The sequence below is a fragment of the Pan paniscus genome, chromosome 6, assembly GCF_029289425.2.
Source record: "Pan paniscus chromosome 6, NHGRI_mPanPan1-v2.0_pri, whole genome shotgun sequence".
In the NCBI taxonomy this organism is placed as follows: domain Eukaryota; kingdom Metazoa; phylum Chordata; class Mammalia; order Primates; family Hominidae; genus Pan; species Pan paniscus.
In genome coordinates this window covers 82341279-82357950 of record NC_073255.2, presented here as the reverse complement: position 1 = coordinate 82357950, position 16672 = coordinate 82341279, and the positions used below count along the sequence as shown (strand labels likewise).

The window sequence follows — 16672 nt, the reverse complement described above, 5'->3', positions numbered from 1 at the left end:
CCTGTAATCCAGCACTTTGGGAGGCCGAGGCGGGCGGATCACAAGGTCAGGAGATCAAGACCATCCTGGCTAACATGGTGAAACCCCGTCTCTACTAAAAATACAAAAATTAGCTGGGCTTGGTGGCGGGCACCTGTAGTCCCAGCTACTCGGGAGGCTGAGGCAGGAGAATGACGGGAACCTGGAAGGCGGAACTTGCAGTGAGCCAAGATCATGCCACTGCACTCCAGCCTGGGTGACAGAGCGAGACTCCGCCTCAAAAAAAAAAATACAGAATACAACTGATTTTTGTGCTTTGATATTGTATCCTGTAACCTTGCTGAACTCAAGTTCTAGGAAATTTATTTTTTTGTCATTTCCTTGAGATTTTCTACATAACAATCATGTCACCTGCAAAAAAAGACAGCTTTATTTCTGCCTTTGCAACCTGTATGCATTTTCTTTTTCTTGACTAATTCCAGTGGCTAGAATTTACAATACTATGTAAAACAGGAGTGGTGAACACAGACATACTTGTCTTGTTCCCAATCTAATGGGAAAAGCATTTACTCTCTCATATTAGGTATGATGTTAGCTGTAAGAATTTTGTAGATACTCTTCATTAGGTTAATATTCCTCTATTTCTAACTTGCTAAGAGTTTTTAATGATGAAGGGTTAGACTCTGCCAAATGCTTTTTCAGAATCAATTGATATGACTGACTGATTTTTTTCTTCTTAGCATGTTTGATATGGTGGATTGCTTTGGTTTTTAAATGTTGAACCTGCCTTGCATACCTGGGAAAAATTCCACTTGGTTATGGCATATAATTCTTTCTATACTTGGCTGAATTCTATTTGCTCATATCTTATTGAGGATTTCTACATCTAAATTCCTGAGAGATTAGTCTTTAGTTCTCTTTTAGTGCATTGTCTTTGTCAGGTTTTATCAGGTTACTATTGGCCTCGTAAAATGAGTTCAGAAATGTTCCCCACCTCTTGTATTTTGGGGAAGATATTAAGTAAAACTGGCATTAATTCTTCATTAAATATTTGGTAGAATTCTTCAGGAAAACCATTGAAAACTAGGATATCACTTTGGGGAGGCTTTTAATTACAAAATCAGTTTCTTCAATGATTACAGGATTATTCCGATTATATATTTTGGTTGAGTTTTAATAAGTTACGGTTTTTGAGGAATAGATGTATTTCACCTAAGTTGCCAAATTTATTAACATAAAATTGTTTGCAGCACTCCCTTATCATCCTTTCAATCGCTGCAGGACCTGTAATAATATTGTTTCATTCCTGATACTGATGACTTGTGTTTTCTTTTCTTTTTTTTTTTTTTTTTTTTTGAGACGGAGTCTCGCTCTGTCACCCAGGCTATATCTGGGTGACATCTGGGTGATTGCAGATGGGCTACATCCGGGTATTGCAGAAAACATCTGCAATCAGCTACATTCCAAAACTGCTTTTTATGGAAATGACTTCAACAAGTACTTTTTTTTTTTCTTTTAAGACAGAGTCTCTGTTGCCCAGACTGGAGTGCAGTGGTGCAATCTTGGCTCACTGCAACCTCCGCCTCCCGGGTTTGAGTGATTCTTCTGCCTCAGCCTCCTGAGTAGCTGCGACTACAGGCGCCCAACACCACGCCCAGCTAATTTTAGTATTTTTAGTAGAGACAGGGTTTCACCATATTGGCCAGGCTGGTCTCAAACTCCTAACCTCATGATCCGCCCACCTCAGCCTCCCGAAGTGCTGGAATTACAGGAGTGAGCCACCGCACCCAGCCCAACAAGTACTCTTGAACACATTTCTGATAATTTTAAGATCAATGGACTAAATGACAACTTCCAGAACTCTAATATATTAAAAAAAACTGATTGGTGCATAAAACTGTTAATGGCCAACCTCACAGTACAACGGTACTGCGTCTGACTCCATAAAACTGCTAATCAAGATCAAGCAAAACTAAAATTTAATGACTTCAAATTAAGTAATTGATGACAACAATGTGTTTGTGACTTTTCATTTTTGGTTCTTTACTTAAAATATGTTGTCTTACAGATTTAAGACATTTTTCTCGCATAAGCTATCTATAGTATACAACAATTTGGTAAAGCATACTTTTGTGAACAAAGATGGAACCATTTGCTTTTCCTCCCTATTGGATTCCTCCCAAAATTCACCAACCATTAGTATTCTTATTTTTATTTATATAAATTCAATAAAAATCTGCTCTCAAGTAGGATACAATTAGAAATATAAACATCGGTTATATACCACCAAGGCTTTGGCTGAAATGTCTTATTTGAAAATGTGCATTGAATGCCTGGCTTCCAGAGTTCCCAGACTTCCAGTGAGTCAGTAAAAATGGTCACTTCCTGGAAGGCCAAAGATCCTTAAGATTGTACGTAAGATCTAAAATCTGCCCTGGTTTGGCTTCCTAGCTCAGGAGGTTTTTAAATCTGAGATTCCTGTGTGATCAATGTGGGAAGAAAAAGTTATGTCTCTATAGAAAAACTGTAATATACCTATTCTTATTACAGTTTGTAGCCCCGTGCATTGTTTTAAAGTTCTTGTTATCTACGTGTAGACTGGACTAGATTCTGAATTCTTCTAATTTCCTCCAGTACTTGGTCACAATTCTCCAGCTGGCTTAAAAAGCTTTATTAGCTGAAACTAGATAATTTTTTTTTTGAGATGGAGTCTCACTCTCTCAACCAGGCTGGAGTGCAGTGGTGCGATCATGATTCACTGCAACCTCCACCTCCCGGGTTCAAATGATTCTCATGCCTCAGCCTCCCGAGTAGCTGAGACTACAGGCACACACCACCACACCCATCTAACTTTTGTATTTTTAGTAGAGACGGGGTTTCACATTGTTGGCCAGGCTAGTCTTGAACTCCTGACCTCAAGTGATCTGCCAGCCTTGGCCTCCGAAAGTGCTGGGATTTCAGGTGTGAACAACTGGTGCCCGGCTGAAACTGGATAAATTTTAAGAAACAAGCCTCATGTCTGATTTATGAACCACGAAAAAGGTTCACCCAACTGCCCAATGTCATGACCAAAGATATTCAAACTACAAACCAGAAGAAAAAGTTGCTATTTTCACACTGTAAACAGCTTTCTCCAAGAGGTTGGAATAAGAACTTCATATCATAATGAGACTTTTACTCCTCTTAATGCTACTTTTCTCACTTGGCGGACTAACAGTGTAATTGAAATTTTATAATCAATAGCCTCTGCTGGTAAGTTAACAAAACCTAACTTAAGAAATACTTTTGTATCGATTCATTAAATAAGAAAATGTCTGTGCTGTTTCTAATATTACAAGCTGTACCTGGGTAAATTCCTCTGGGAAAGCTGAAACCCATATACACAAAACAAAACAGCTCATAAGGTTACAGCAGGTCTCATCTAATTCCCTATGGTGATTTAACTTATTCAATTGGTTTTCTTTAAGCCTAGATTCACAACTCAAAGCCATTATGCAAACTGACATTGTCATATTAAGTTTACCTTTTATTTTCCCTTTCTAAACTTTGAATCTGGGCCAGGCACGGTGGCTCATGCCTATAATCCCACCTTTGGGAGGCCAAGGCGGACGGATCACTTGAGGTCAGGAGTTCGAGACCAGCCTGGCCAACATGGCAAAACCCCGTCTCTACTGAAAATATAAAAAGTAGTTGGGAGTGGTGGCAATTGCCTGTAATCCCAGCTACTCCGGAGGCTGAGGCAGGAGAATCACTTGAACCCGGAAGGCAGAGGTTGCCGTAAGCCAAGATCACGCCACTGTACTCCAGCCTGGGCGACAGAGTGAGATTCAGTCTCAAAAAAAAACATAACTACAGGGCCGGGCACAGTGGCTCACACTTGTAATCCCAGAACTTTGGGAGGCCAAGGCAGGTAGATCACTTGAGATCAAGAGTTTGAGACCAGCCTGGCCAACATGGTGAAACCCTGTCTCTACTAAAAATACAAAAAATTACCCAGGCGTGGTAGTGCATACCTGTAATCCCAGCTACTCAGGAGGCTGAGGCAGGAGAATTGCTTGAACCCAGGGGGCGGAGGTTGCAGGGAGCCGAGATCACACCACTGCACTCCAGCCTGGGTGACAGAGAAACACTTTGTCTCAAAAAAGTAAATAAATAAAAATAACTACAGGATGAATGATCAGTCATGCTTTCTGAGAAAGATCTTGATCAAAAGGAAGAAATGTAAAAGTTGTCAAAATCAGAATGGAATCACTAATGTTAAGAAAAACAGAAGCAGGGAAGACCATCAGGAGAGTTATCTTGTATGCCTGGTAATGAAAAAGACTCTACAAAAACCACAACCTTGCACAAAGGCTACCATGACCTTACACAAAAAAATGCTTCTCTGCCAACGTCATCTGCCCAGCAACTGCCAGCCTACCCTCAGACTGCCGTCACCCTTGTTATTGATCTTTGCAGCCAATGATAATTATTTCAAAACAATTACATAATCCTCCTCAATTTTTCCTTTAAAAGTCTTTGTCTTTGGCCAGGCACGGTGGCTCATGCCTGTAATCCCAGCACTTTGGGAGACCAAGGTAGGTGGATCACGAGGTCAGGAGATCGAGACCATCCTGGCTAACAAGGTGAAACCCCGTCTCTACTAAAAATACAAAAAAAAAATTAGCCGGGAGTGGTGGCGGGCGCCTGCAGTCCCAGCTACTCGGGAGGCTGAGGCAGGAGAATGGTGTGAACCTGGGAGGCAGAGCCTGCAGTAAGCTGAGATCACACCACTGCACTCCAGCCTGGGTGACAGAGCGAGACCCTGTCTCAAAAAAAAAAAAAAATCTTTGTCTTCATTGACTTATACTAACTCACAAAACATTAAAAAGTATACTTTGTCTTCCTGTACCTCCCCAAAAACACAGTTTACTGTGGCTTGCATATTCCCATTGCAATGCTCTATTCCAAAATAACCATCATTTTCTTCTAGAGAGCCCCTCTCTGTTTGTTATTCAGGTTGACAAAAGTCTTCAACAAACGGTGCCAAAACAACTGGATATCCATATTGGCAGAGGTGGGATAAGTCTTAACCTTTACCTCACACCATTCATAAAAATTGATTCAAGACGAATCACAGGCCCAAACATAAAAGTTAAAACTACATATGGGGCCAGGCACAGTGGCTCATGACTATAATCCCAGCACTTTCAGAGGCCAAGGCAGGCAGATCACCTGAGTCCAAGAGTTCAAAACCAGCATGGGCAACATGGTGAAACCCTGTCTCTACAAAAAATACAAAAAACAAACTTTTGCCAGGCATGGTGGCACACTACTTAGGAGGCTGAGGAGGGAGGATCACTTCAGCCCAGGAGGTGGGAGGCTGCAGTGAGCCGAAATTGCACCACTACACTATAGCCTGGATGACAGGGCAAGACCTTACCTCAAAAAAATAAACAATTTTTAAAAATGGCTTCTTCCACACAGGTTGCTTAGGAGGAATCTGCCCAAGCAACTCTGTCCGCCCCCTCAGCCACTGACCCCCTGAAGAGCTCCTGCCACCGCTCTAGGAATACAGACATTGAAGTTTGGGGACAATATATTTATATAACTTCTGTATCAAAACTAAAGACCTGCTATGGCAGTGAAAAAAGAAACTGAATTTGTCATTTTCACCTAAAGAAAAATGACAGACAAAAATCAAAACTGTAGGCCAGGCGCAGTGGCCTACGCCTGTAACCTCAGCACTTTGGGAGGCCGAGGCAGGTAGATCACGAGGTCAGGAGATTGAGACCATCCTGGCTAACACGGTGAAACCCTGTCTCTACTAAAAATACAAAAAATTAGCCGGGCATGGTGGCGGGTGCCTGTAGTCCCAGCTACTCGGGAGGCTGAGGCAGGAGAATGGCGTGAACCCGGGAGGCGGAGCTTGCAGTGAGCCGACAAAGCTTCTAGAAGAAAATCTGGCCGGGCGCAGTGGCTCACGCCTGTAATCCCAGCACTTTGGGAGGCCGAGGCGGGCGGATCACGAGGTCAGGAGATCGAGACCATCCTGGCCAACACGGTGAAACCCCGTCTCTACTAAAAATACAAAAAATTAGCCGGGCGTGGTAGCGGGCGCCTGTAGTCCCAGCTACTCGGGAGGCTGAGGCAGGAGAATGGCATGAACCCGGGAGGCGGAGCTTGCAGTGAGCCGAGATCGCGCCACTGCACTCCAGCCTGGGCGACAGAGCGAGACTCCGTCTCAAAAAAAAAAAAGAAAAGAAAAAAAAAAGAAAATCTAGAATATCTTTGTGACCTTGTGGTTGGCAGAAATGTCTTAAAATACAAAAAACACTAACCATAAAAGAAAAATATGATATAGTGAACTGTATCCAAATTAAAATTTTCAAAAGATACCTTTATGGAAATAGAAAAGCCACAGTCTAGAGAAATATTCACAATGCACATTCAACAAAAGATTCACATCCACAACATATAAAGAACTTCTAGAAATCAATAATATAGAGTCAAACAACCAAGTTTGAACAAAGATGTGAACAGACATTTCACAAGTATAAACAGCCAATACGCACAACACAAGATGTTCTTGGCTGGGCATGGTGGCTCACGCCTATAATCCCAGCACTTTGGGAGGCTGAGGCGCATGGATCGCTTGAGGTCAGGAGTTTGAGACCAGCCTGTCCAACATAGTGAAACCCCGTCTCAACTAAAAATACACAAATTCAAAACTTAGCTGGGCGTGTTGGCACACGCTTGTAATCCCACTTACTCAGGAGACTGAGACATGATAATCACTTGAACCCGAGAGGTGCAGTGATCCAAGATTGCACCACTGCACTCCAGCCTGGGTGAGACAGCGAGACTCTGTCTCAAAAAAAAAAAAAACAAAAAAAATGTTCCCAATCATCAACCATCACCAGCAAAATGTAAATTAAAACCACAATGAGGGCCAGGCACGGTGGCTCAAACCTGTAATCCCAGCACTTTGGGAGGCCGAGGTGGGCAGATCACGAGGTCAAGAGATCAAGACCATCCTGGCTAACATGGTGAAACCCCATCTCTACTAAAAATAGAAAAATTAGCTGGGCGTGGTGGTGCGCGCCTGTAGTCCCAGCTACTCGGGAGGCTGAGGCAGGAGAATCACTTGAACCCAGGAGGCGGAGGTTGCAGTGAGCCAAGATCATGCCACTGTACTCCAGGGTGGCAACAGAGCGAGACTCCATCTCAAAAAAAAAAAAAAAAGAAAAGAAAAAACACAATGAGGTACCACTTCACAACCATTTCACAACCATGAAAATGCCTAAAATTAAAAGACAATACCACATGATGGTGAGAATGTGCAACAAATGGAACTTTCATAAATTGCTGAGCAAGTATAAAGTAGTACAACCACACTGACAACAGTTTCGGAGTTTCTTCTAAAGTTAAATATATACCTACTCTATGACTTAACAATTGCACTTCTAGGCATTTACCCAAGGAAAACTGAAATTTACATTCACAAAGTCTTGTGAAGAATGCTCATAGTACTTTTTTTCATAATGGCCAAAAATTAAAAACAGACCAAATGTCTATTTACAGATCTTTAAAAACTGGTATATTCATACAATGGCATACTACTGAGCAATAAAAGTGAATGAACTACTGATGCATGTTACATGATACGACACGGATGCATCTCAAAAATATGTTGAGTTTAAGAAGCCAGTTGCAAAAGACTGCACATTACATGATTCCACTCATATGAAATTCTTTTTTTTTTTTTTTTTTTTTTTTGAGATGGAGTCTCACTCTTATCACCCAGGCTGGAGTGCAGTGGCAAGATCTGGGCTCACTGAAACCTCTGCCTCCTGGGTTCAAGTGATTCTCCTGCCTCAGCCTCCCGAATAGCTGGGATTACAGACGCCCACCACCACACCTGACTAATTTTGATATTTTTAGTAGAAACGGGGTTTCACCATTTTGGCCAGGCTGGTCTCGAACTCCTGACCTCAAATGATCCGCCCACCTGGCCTCCGAAAGTGCTAGGATTACAGGCGTGAGCCACTGCATCTGGCCACTCATATGAAATTCTAAAAAGGCAAAACTAAATAACAGTAATAGCAATTAGAACAAGAATTCCCTAGGGAAAGGGAGTTATTGACTAGAAATGGGCACAATAAATTCATTGGGGTGGGGATAATAACTTATATCTTAATTGGAGTTGGTGAATATAGGTTCTACATCTATCAAAATTTGCTGAACTCATTTTAAAGAATCATTTAAAAATCTGTGCAAATTAAATGTAAATTATACCTCTAAATAGTAAATTTATAGACAGTGTATAATAATAGCTATTTAAAAGTTGCATGTAATAGACATATTGAATAAAAACAAAAAAAATACCTTTGTCCACCTGCAAAGCTTCACCCCCGAGTGGCTCCCAATCAACTGATAACCTGAGTGGAAAAGCAGGGAACACAAAGTTGGACTGATCCAAAGCGTCATATCAAAAAGTGACTTTAAAATTTAGCAAAAAAAATTTTTTTTTTTTGCTAAATTATTGCAGTCAACCAACCCATGGCAGGAAACATTAAAGATTTAATTCAGCAAGATGAGAAAACAATTTAAAATCTATATGTATCTAATAATATAGACTCAAAATACATAAAGAAATGATCTTTTTTTTTTTTTTTTAAAGACAGTCCTGCTCTGTCACCCAGGCAGGAGTGCAGTGTTGTGATCTCAGCTCACTGCAACCTCTGCCTCCCGGGTTTAATAGATTCTCATGCCTCAGACTCCCGCGTAATTGGGACTACAGTTGTGCTTCACCCTGCCAGGCTAATTTTTTTGTATTTTCAGTAGGAATGGGGTATCACCATGTTGGCCAGGCTGGTCTCGAACTCCTGTCCTCAAGTGATCCATCTACCTCTGCCTCCCAAAGTGCTGGGATTACAAGCATGAGCCACCACACCCAATCAAGAAACCATAAATTAATCCAAAAATTATACGAGGAGATTTTAACCTCTCTGTCTCTAACAGATCTCATAGGTAAAAACTCGGTGAAGCTCTAAAAGATGTAAGCAACACAACACATAAACTTGACCAAAAACATACAGAGCCCTGCACTCATCAACTACAGAATTTACATTCTTTTCATGGACCAGTGAAACATTTATAAAAATGAACAGTATGCTGGGCCATAAAACAAAAGTAATGATATATTTCAAATGAATGAATGGGGAGCTATCATCAGTAATCTTTGAAAGAAGATGAAGAACCAGATGTCAATGGGAGATTAAAACAAAGTAATGTTGACCCAAAGAGAGAAAAATCAAATTCTAGGAACTACATCTTAAACGTGAATTCTCAGTAGCACTATAACCTGTCATTTCAAATTTTTGAGCTACATAGGACATGAAAAGCATGGAAAAAGCCAGGCCAAAGTAATCTCATTTCCTTTTTAAACAAACTACTAGTACAAACAAGTAGTATATTCTGATTTCAGAAAGCATTCAATACCGTTTCTCATGAGGCTTCAGGTAATAAGCCACAATTATCATGAGTCGCTCTCACAAAAAGACTCTTGCAGGCAAATAAGGCAAATGGAGAAATACAGTCTGGATGACAGCATAAGTGGATCAGTGGCTGGTTAAACAACCATATTCATACTGTGATGATTATTGGAGCAATGTCAATTTTGATTACAAGTTTCCAGTGGTAACATTTACAGGGCTTTGTCTTGTATCCTCTTCTGTATTTATGTAAACATCTTGCATATAAATAAACAAAGGACTGCTTATGTACTCCAAGGTGGAACTGAGTCCAATTGAGTAACTCATCTCTGATACCAAATATGCATTTAAAAGATCCCCAGAGGAAATTCTAGTTCTTCTCTTGGAATTCCATATTATACTGTTCATACTATCATAGAAATCATCCTCTATTATATTAACTCTTTATATTTTTATCTCCCAAGATACATAGGTTTCTATAAATTTTGCATTTAGGTAAAGAAAAAAACTGTACATTACAGAATGAAGAGATCTGTAGTTGACCACAGCACAAATATAAGCCAACAGTGTACAGTTGCTGAAAATAATAGTGTGGAATTCTGCTTCTAGCCAAGATGGAATAACAAAGAGGATTTACAATCCTACTTGAAATACCAAAAAATGGACAAAATATATGAAACAACAGATTTCAGAACATGAGACATCAGACAACAAAAGATGGTGATCCCATAGAGATAGGAAACAATTAAGGTGAGCCCTCCCATTACCTTGGCTTACTGTCTAGAAACCTTCCAGGCCATGTAGCAAAGAGAGACTACCCAAGCGAAGCCCAGTGGACTCTTGAGTTTGGAAAATGCAACAGGGCCTGGGGAGACAAAGGTGGCCACAGTTTGCAGGATTGAAAGCTAGAGAGATGAAACCTACAAAGAGACTCCAAGAGTCTACAGGGGATTTCTCTCAAGTATTTGCCCAAGTACTATTCAGCACATTCACAAGAGAAACACTACCCAAGGATGGGAAAGAACCATTTTTGGAAGACTAGACATTTAGAGAAGAAACAATTACTGAACTTGAAGACACAGTGATAGAAACTATCCCAAATGGGATGGGCATGGTGGCTCACACCTGTAAATCCCGGCACTTTGGGAGGCCAAGGCGGGTGGATCACCTGAGGTCAGGAGTTCGAGAACAGTCTGATCAACATGGTGAAACCCTGTCTCTACTAAAAATACAAAAATTAGCCAGGCGTGGTGGCGTACGCATGTAATCCCAGCTACTCGGGAGGCTGAGGCAGGAGAATCGCTTGAACTCAGGAGGAGGAGGATGTGGTGAGCCAAGATCACACCACTGCACCCCAGACTGGGCAACAAGAGTGAAACTCCATCTCAAAAAAAAAAAAAAAAAAAAGAAACAAACTATCCCAAATGAAAAGAGGGAGAGAGGAAGGGAAGGACTGGGGGCAATGCCTGATGCTTACAGCAGGCTGAGAATTGTACCTGTTTCTGCCAGTCAGACTAGAAATCTAAAGATGCACAAGGCATTAGGTAGACTACAAATAGAAGTGTTTTGCCTCAACAGTGAAGAATAATTAGCCCCATATTGAGCCAGCTCTTGTCTCATCTAAGAAGCCATAAAAGTAAGATATAAAGCTCATATTATTTCCAAGTAACTTAACCTTGTCCCAGGGAAAAAAAAAAAAAAAAGCTTAAAACTGTTTATAAGAGTGTTTATATAAAAATATCCAGGCCAGGCACTGTGGCTCAAGCCTGTAATCCCAACAGTTTGGGAGGCCAAGGTGGGCAGATCAGGAGGTCAGGAGATTGAGACCATCCTGGCTAACACGGTAAAACCCCGTCTCTACTAAAAATACAAAAAATTAGCCAGGCGTGGTGGTGGGCACCCAATTACTCAGGAGGCTGAGGCAGGTGAATCACTTGAGGCAGGAGAATCGCTTGAACCTGGGAGGCAGAGGTTGCAGTGAGCCAAGATCACGCCACTGCACTCCGGCCTGGGCAACAGAGTGAGACTCCGTCTCAAAATAAATAAATAAATAATAAAAATAAAAATACCCAGTACCTAATAAGGTAAAATTAGGTCTGACATCCAATCAAAGATATGAAGTATGCAAACAGACAGGAAAACATGACGAATGAGGGAAAAAATCTGTCAACCAAAGCTGATCCAGAAATGACAAAGACATTAGCAGATTAGGACATTAAAACAGTTATAACTGTATTCTATAGGCTCAAAAAGGTAATAGATGTGGAAAATATAAAAAGACCCAAACTGAACTTCTAGAAATGAAAACTACAATGTCTAAGTTGAAAAACATATTACATAGGATTAACAGAACATGAGACATTACAGAAGAAAGATTATTGAACTTGAAAACATAGCAATAGAAACTAACCAAAATGAAAAGTGAGACAGAAGAAAGAACTTTTTTTAAATGGATAGAACATGAGTGAGTTGTGGGTCAAATTCAAGCAGATTATTACATATATAACTATAGTCTTCTAGGAAGCAAGTGGGTGGGTGGGGAGGAGAATATTTGAAGAAATAATGGCCAAAATTTGTCCGAATTTCATGAAGACCATAAATCCACAAAACCAAGACACTCAACAAAACCCAAATAAAAGAAACATGAAGAAAACTAAACTGAGGCACATTATAATTAAATTGCTCAAAATCAGCCTTAAGAGAAAATCTTCCAAGTAGCAGGGGGTTGGGAGAAGGAGGATCCTATTTAAAGGAACAAACAAAAGGATGACTGATTGCTGAACTCTAATCAGAAGCAATGTGAGTAAGAGGACAGTGCAGTAACATCTGTAAAACACTGAAAGAAAAAACAGCTGTCAACCTACAATTCTATATCCAGCAAAAAATTACTGAACTTGAAGACACAGTGATAGAAAATGAAGGCAAAGTAAAGCCATTTTCAGATATACGAAAGCTGAAAGAATTCACCACCAACAAACCTGCACTATAAGAGATGTTCAAAAAGTCCTTGGAGTCGCCACAGGTAAGTTTAAATTAGAAAAAAAACAAAAAACAAAAAACAAAAACAGTCCTTCAGGCAGATGGAAAAGGATACCAGACGGAACACAGATCTACATGAATAGAACATGGTAACTACATGAGTACTGAAAATGGTAACTACATAAGTAAATATGTGAGATTCTAAGATTCTAAGTATATAAATCTTTAGTACATAATTAAATAGATGTTTTGATTGGGTTAGATATAAAAATAGATATTTTTGTTGAAGAAAAAAATAATAATAAAGTGTAGGCTTTAGAGCATACGTAAAACACTCAGTGTGGTGGCTTACACCTGTAGTCTCAGCTATTCGGGGGATGAGGCAGGAGGATTCCTTGAGCCCAGGAGTTCAAGGCTACAGTGAGCCATGATCATACCACTGCACTCCAGCCTAAGCAAAAGAGCAAGACCTCACTCAACCAAAAAACAAAAGTAAAAGTAAAATGTGTGATAAAAATTACATATGGGTTAAGAAAGAAATAATGGAAGTATAGTACTGTAAGGTTCTTCTACACATTGAGTGAGATAACATCACTCAAAGATATACTATGAAATGATAAAGTAGTATGGTGTAGGCCAGGTGCAGTGGCTCACACCTGTAATCCCAGCACTTTGGGAGGCTGAGGCGGCAGATCACTTGAGGCCAGGAGTTCAAGACCAGCATGGCCAACATGGCGAAAAAATTAGCTGAGCATGGTGGCATATGTCTCTAGTCCCAGCTGCTCAGGAGGCTGAAGCAGGAGAATCACTTGAACCCAGGAGGCAGAGGTTGCAGTGAGCCAAGATTATGCCACTGCACTCCAGACTGGGTGAGAGAGACTCTGTCTCAAAAAAAAAAAAAAGAGGTATAGTGTAAAACCTTGAGCAACTATTAGCGAAAATGTTATTGCTAGTAAGCAAACAAAATATAAAATAGAGTCATTTTTAAAAAATGAATTAATTTGAAAGAACACAGAAAAACAGGAAAAGGGAAATCAAAAAGGAGATGAAATAGAAAATAGCAAGATGAATTTAAATCTAGAATGAAATCACATTAATATAATCTACCCTAATTAAAATATAGACATAGATATTAAAATACAAACATATATATATTTCTCTAGTGCACCAGACCGACGGTTCCTTGAAGCAGATATAGTTTCCTGTGTTTCTCTGCATTGCCAGAACTGTCACATAAAAGGCCTCTCATAAATATAGAGGGGAAGTGGGGAGGGGGAAGAAGGAAAGGAGGTCGGTCTACTGATTCCCATTTTACTACTCTTTCCTTCACAGGAAACTAATATTATTACTCATTCATGCAACTATAACCTCCTTAATAAGGTAAGATCACAAAAATCCAGATATGACACCTCTACATAAACACTTCTAATTAACCCAGTCTCATATCATATAAGCTTTTCTATGCATTTTTAATAGCTTTCCCAATGACAGCACTTTTGATCTGTGAACTTGACCCACACTGATAGTAATATCCCAATAAACCAAGAAAAAAGGTAACTCACTGGTGCAGGCAGCCAACAGAAGCAATCCGCAGAAATAAAAAGGTAAATCTTTAGACTGTTATATCTGCCACTATGAATAGCTGCTGAGCTAATTAGAGAGAGACTTCATTCCAGGTATCAAATGAGAATGCCTAAGACTATAGTCATATAACAACAATTCTTGAAGATTTTCACCTTGTTTAGTAAGGGCTTCTCGGAGAGCAGGAGTTATCATAGCTCTTCTTTCACTATCTTCATTCCTCCCCATGTTCCTGAACAAACCAGACTTCTCTTCCTGCTGTTCCTTTTCTCTCTGCATTAAAATAAAAAAGAATGAAATCCAGAATTGGTAATGTGCAATGTAAATAACAGCACAATCATGAACACCTAGCATCAATAAAAAGGTCCATTATGAGGCCGGGCACGGTGGCTCACGCCTGTAATCCCAGCATTTTAGGAGGCCAGGGCAGGTGGATCACCTGAGGTCAGGAGATCGAGACCAGTCCGGCCAACATGGTGAAACCTCATCTCTACTAAAAATACAAAAATTAGCTGGGGATGGTGGCTCACACCTGTAATCCCAGCTACTCAGGAGGCTGAGGCAGGAGAATCACTTGAACCCGGAAGACGAAAGTTGCAGTGAGCCGAGATCACACCACCGTACTCCAGCCTGGGCAACAGAGAAAGACTCCAACTCAAAAAATAAATAATTATAAATAATTTTTAAAAAAAATTTTTTAAAGGGCTGTTATGAACCATGGCCCACAAAACCCATCCTCTCCAAAGTGAACACAATCCCAATGAGACAACAATCTAAAGACATGCCAGGATGCTCTTTTGTTAAGTAACTATATACTCAAACATACACATCCAAAAACCATAAATCTACAATTCACTTATCTAAGTGTCAAACATTTTCAGCAGTCTCAGTACAGATAGCTGCCTTACTTTTTAGCAAGTTGTTTATTTTCTCTGAATTTCAATTTCCTCACCTGAAAAGGGGGAAAAATAATAATAGCAATAGAGAGGAAATATGTTGAAGGTTAAATGAAATAAAATCACAGCACAACCCCTGATGTATAATAGGCGTTCAATAAATTAGAGCTGCTGCTGGTATTACATCTCTAAACCCCAAAAACAAATGAAAAAAGTACTCTAAGCCACTCTGAGAGCCATCGGCTCAGAGACCAAGTTATCCCACTACCACCAACAGCCATCCCAATGGTTCCTTCTCCTTTATTTTATTTTTTGAAACAGAGTCTCGCTTTGTCACCCAGGCCAGAGTGCAATGGCACGATCTTGGCTCACTGCAAACACCCGGGTTCAAGCAATTCTCATGCCTCAGCCTCCCAAGTAGCTGCGACTACAGGCATGCTAATTTTTTTGTATTTTTAGTATAGACAGGGTTTCACCATGTTGGCCAGGCTGGTCTGAAACTGCTGGCCAATGTCTACTTCTAGAAGATCCTATGCAGGATATTTTTCTTCAGTGATAGAAAAAGAAACACTTAAGAAATCCAAAGGATAATATAAAAATAATTGTGTTTCCTGTTGACTTTGGCCACCAGGAAATTTCACCAGCACACCTTTGATTACTGTTACAAAACCTTGCAGCATGTTGGTCTTCTATTCACTGTAATTGGCTTGATATGACAAGATGATCCTCATTCCCTCTTTCCACTGATTTCTTCTTCTCTTTTTAAAAGTTTATTTGTGTATATTTTTAGGGATATCTCCCTATCTTTTTGGGAATGGCAGAGTGCTGAGTAATAATTTCAGAGACAACACACGAGATCTGTGTTACACTTTAGGGGAGATACTCATCAAATCTTACTGACAGCTGCAGAAATTCACAGTAACTCATCCAGGCAGTGGCCCTACCACCAAGCCCCAGCCCACCCTTGGTCCCTGTCTATTTTAAATGTCCAGCCATCCAGCCCCCAGGTGAGTAAGTGAATGGACTCACCGTAACACCATTTCTACTTTAACATGAGAATATCTCACAGATGAGGTCTGAGATTTGCTTCAAACTAAAACAGAAAGGGGTATACAAAGGGTACCTAGGGGAGGATGGCCCATAAGTTGCTGGTTGATGAGGCCAGACAATAGGTAATAAGAATTCACTATATCACTCTGTGTACTTTTGAGAACATTCAATGTCCCCCATATATAAAACAGATTAAAAATTTTAACACGTGGCTGGGCACGTTGGCTTACGCCTATAATCCGAGCACTATGGGAGGCCGAGGCAGGTGGATCACCTGAGGTCAGGAGTTCGAGACCAGCCTGGCCAACATGGTGAAACCCTGTTTCTACTAAAAATACAAAAATTAGCCAGGCATGGTGGCGGGCACCTATAATCCCAGCTACCAGGGAGGCTGAGGCAGGAGAATCACTTGAACCTGGGAGGCAGAGGTTACGGTGAGCCAAGACTGTGCCACTGCACTCCAGCCTGGGCGACAGAGACTCTGCCTCAAAAAAAAAAAAAAAAAAAAAAAAAATTGACACTCACAGAAAGTAAGTGAAATTTGGAGTCAATATCTCTACATTCTCTGTTACTTCAGGGACATGCTCTGAAATAGGAGATCAGTGAAAAAAGTACTTTAGAGAATCAAATGTACCAAATGAGAAAAAAAAAAAAAGTCGCATTAAGTCCTATCTGTCCTAAAAGTCAGCATTCCAAATTACTAAATATAAT

The 16672-nt window shown here is 40.4% G+C and overlaps 1 protein-coding gene across 4 annotated transcripts in view; it reads right to left on the bottom strand.

The window, feature by feature from the left end:
• Positions 1-16672, bottom strand: part of LOC100969148 (S-adenosyl-L-methionine-dependent tRNA 4-demethylwyosine synthase TYW1) — a 246532-nt gene that overhangs the window by 178595 nt on the left and 51265 nt on the right. For 3 of the 4 annotated variants that reach the window (XM_034964192.3, XM_055115061.2, XM_034964194.4), the window contains 2 exons: positions 14171-14288; positions 8347-8399 (listed from right to left, as the gene is read on the bottom strand). In XM_034964192.3, coding sequence (XP_034820083.2) covers positions 8347-8399; positions 14171-14288 — 171 coding nt within the window. Of the gene's footprint in view, positions 1-8346; positions 8400-14170; positions 14289-16672 lie in introns of those variants that run through there. The other variant, XM_055115063.2, reaches the window with a different exon arrangement.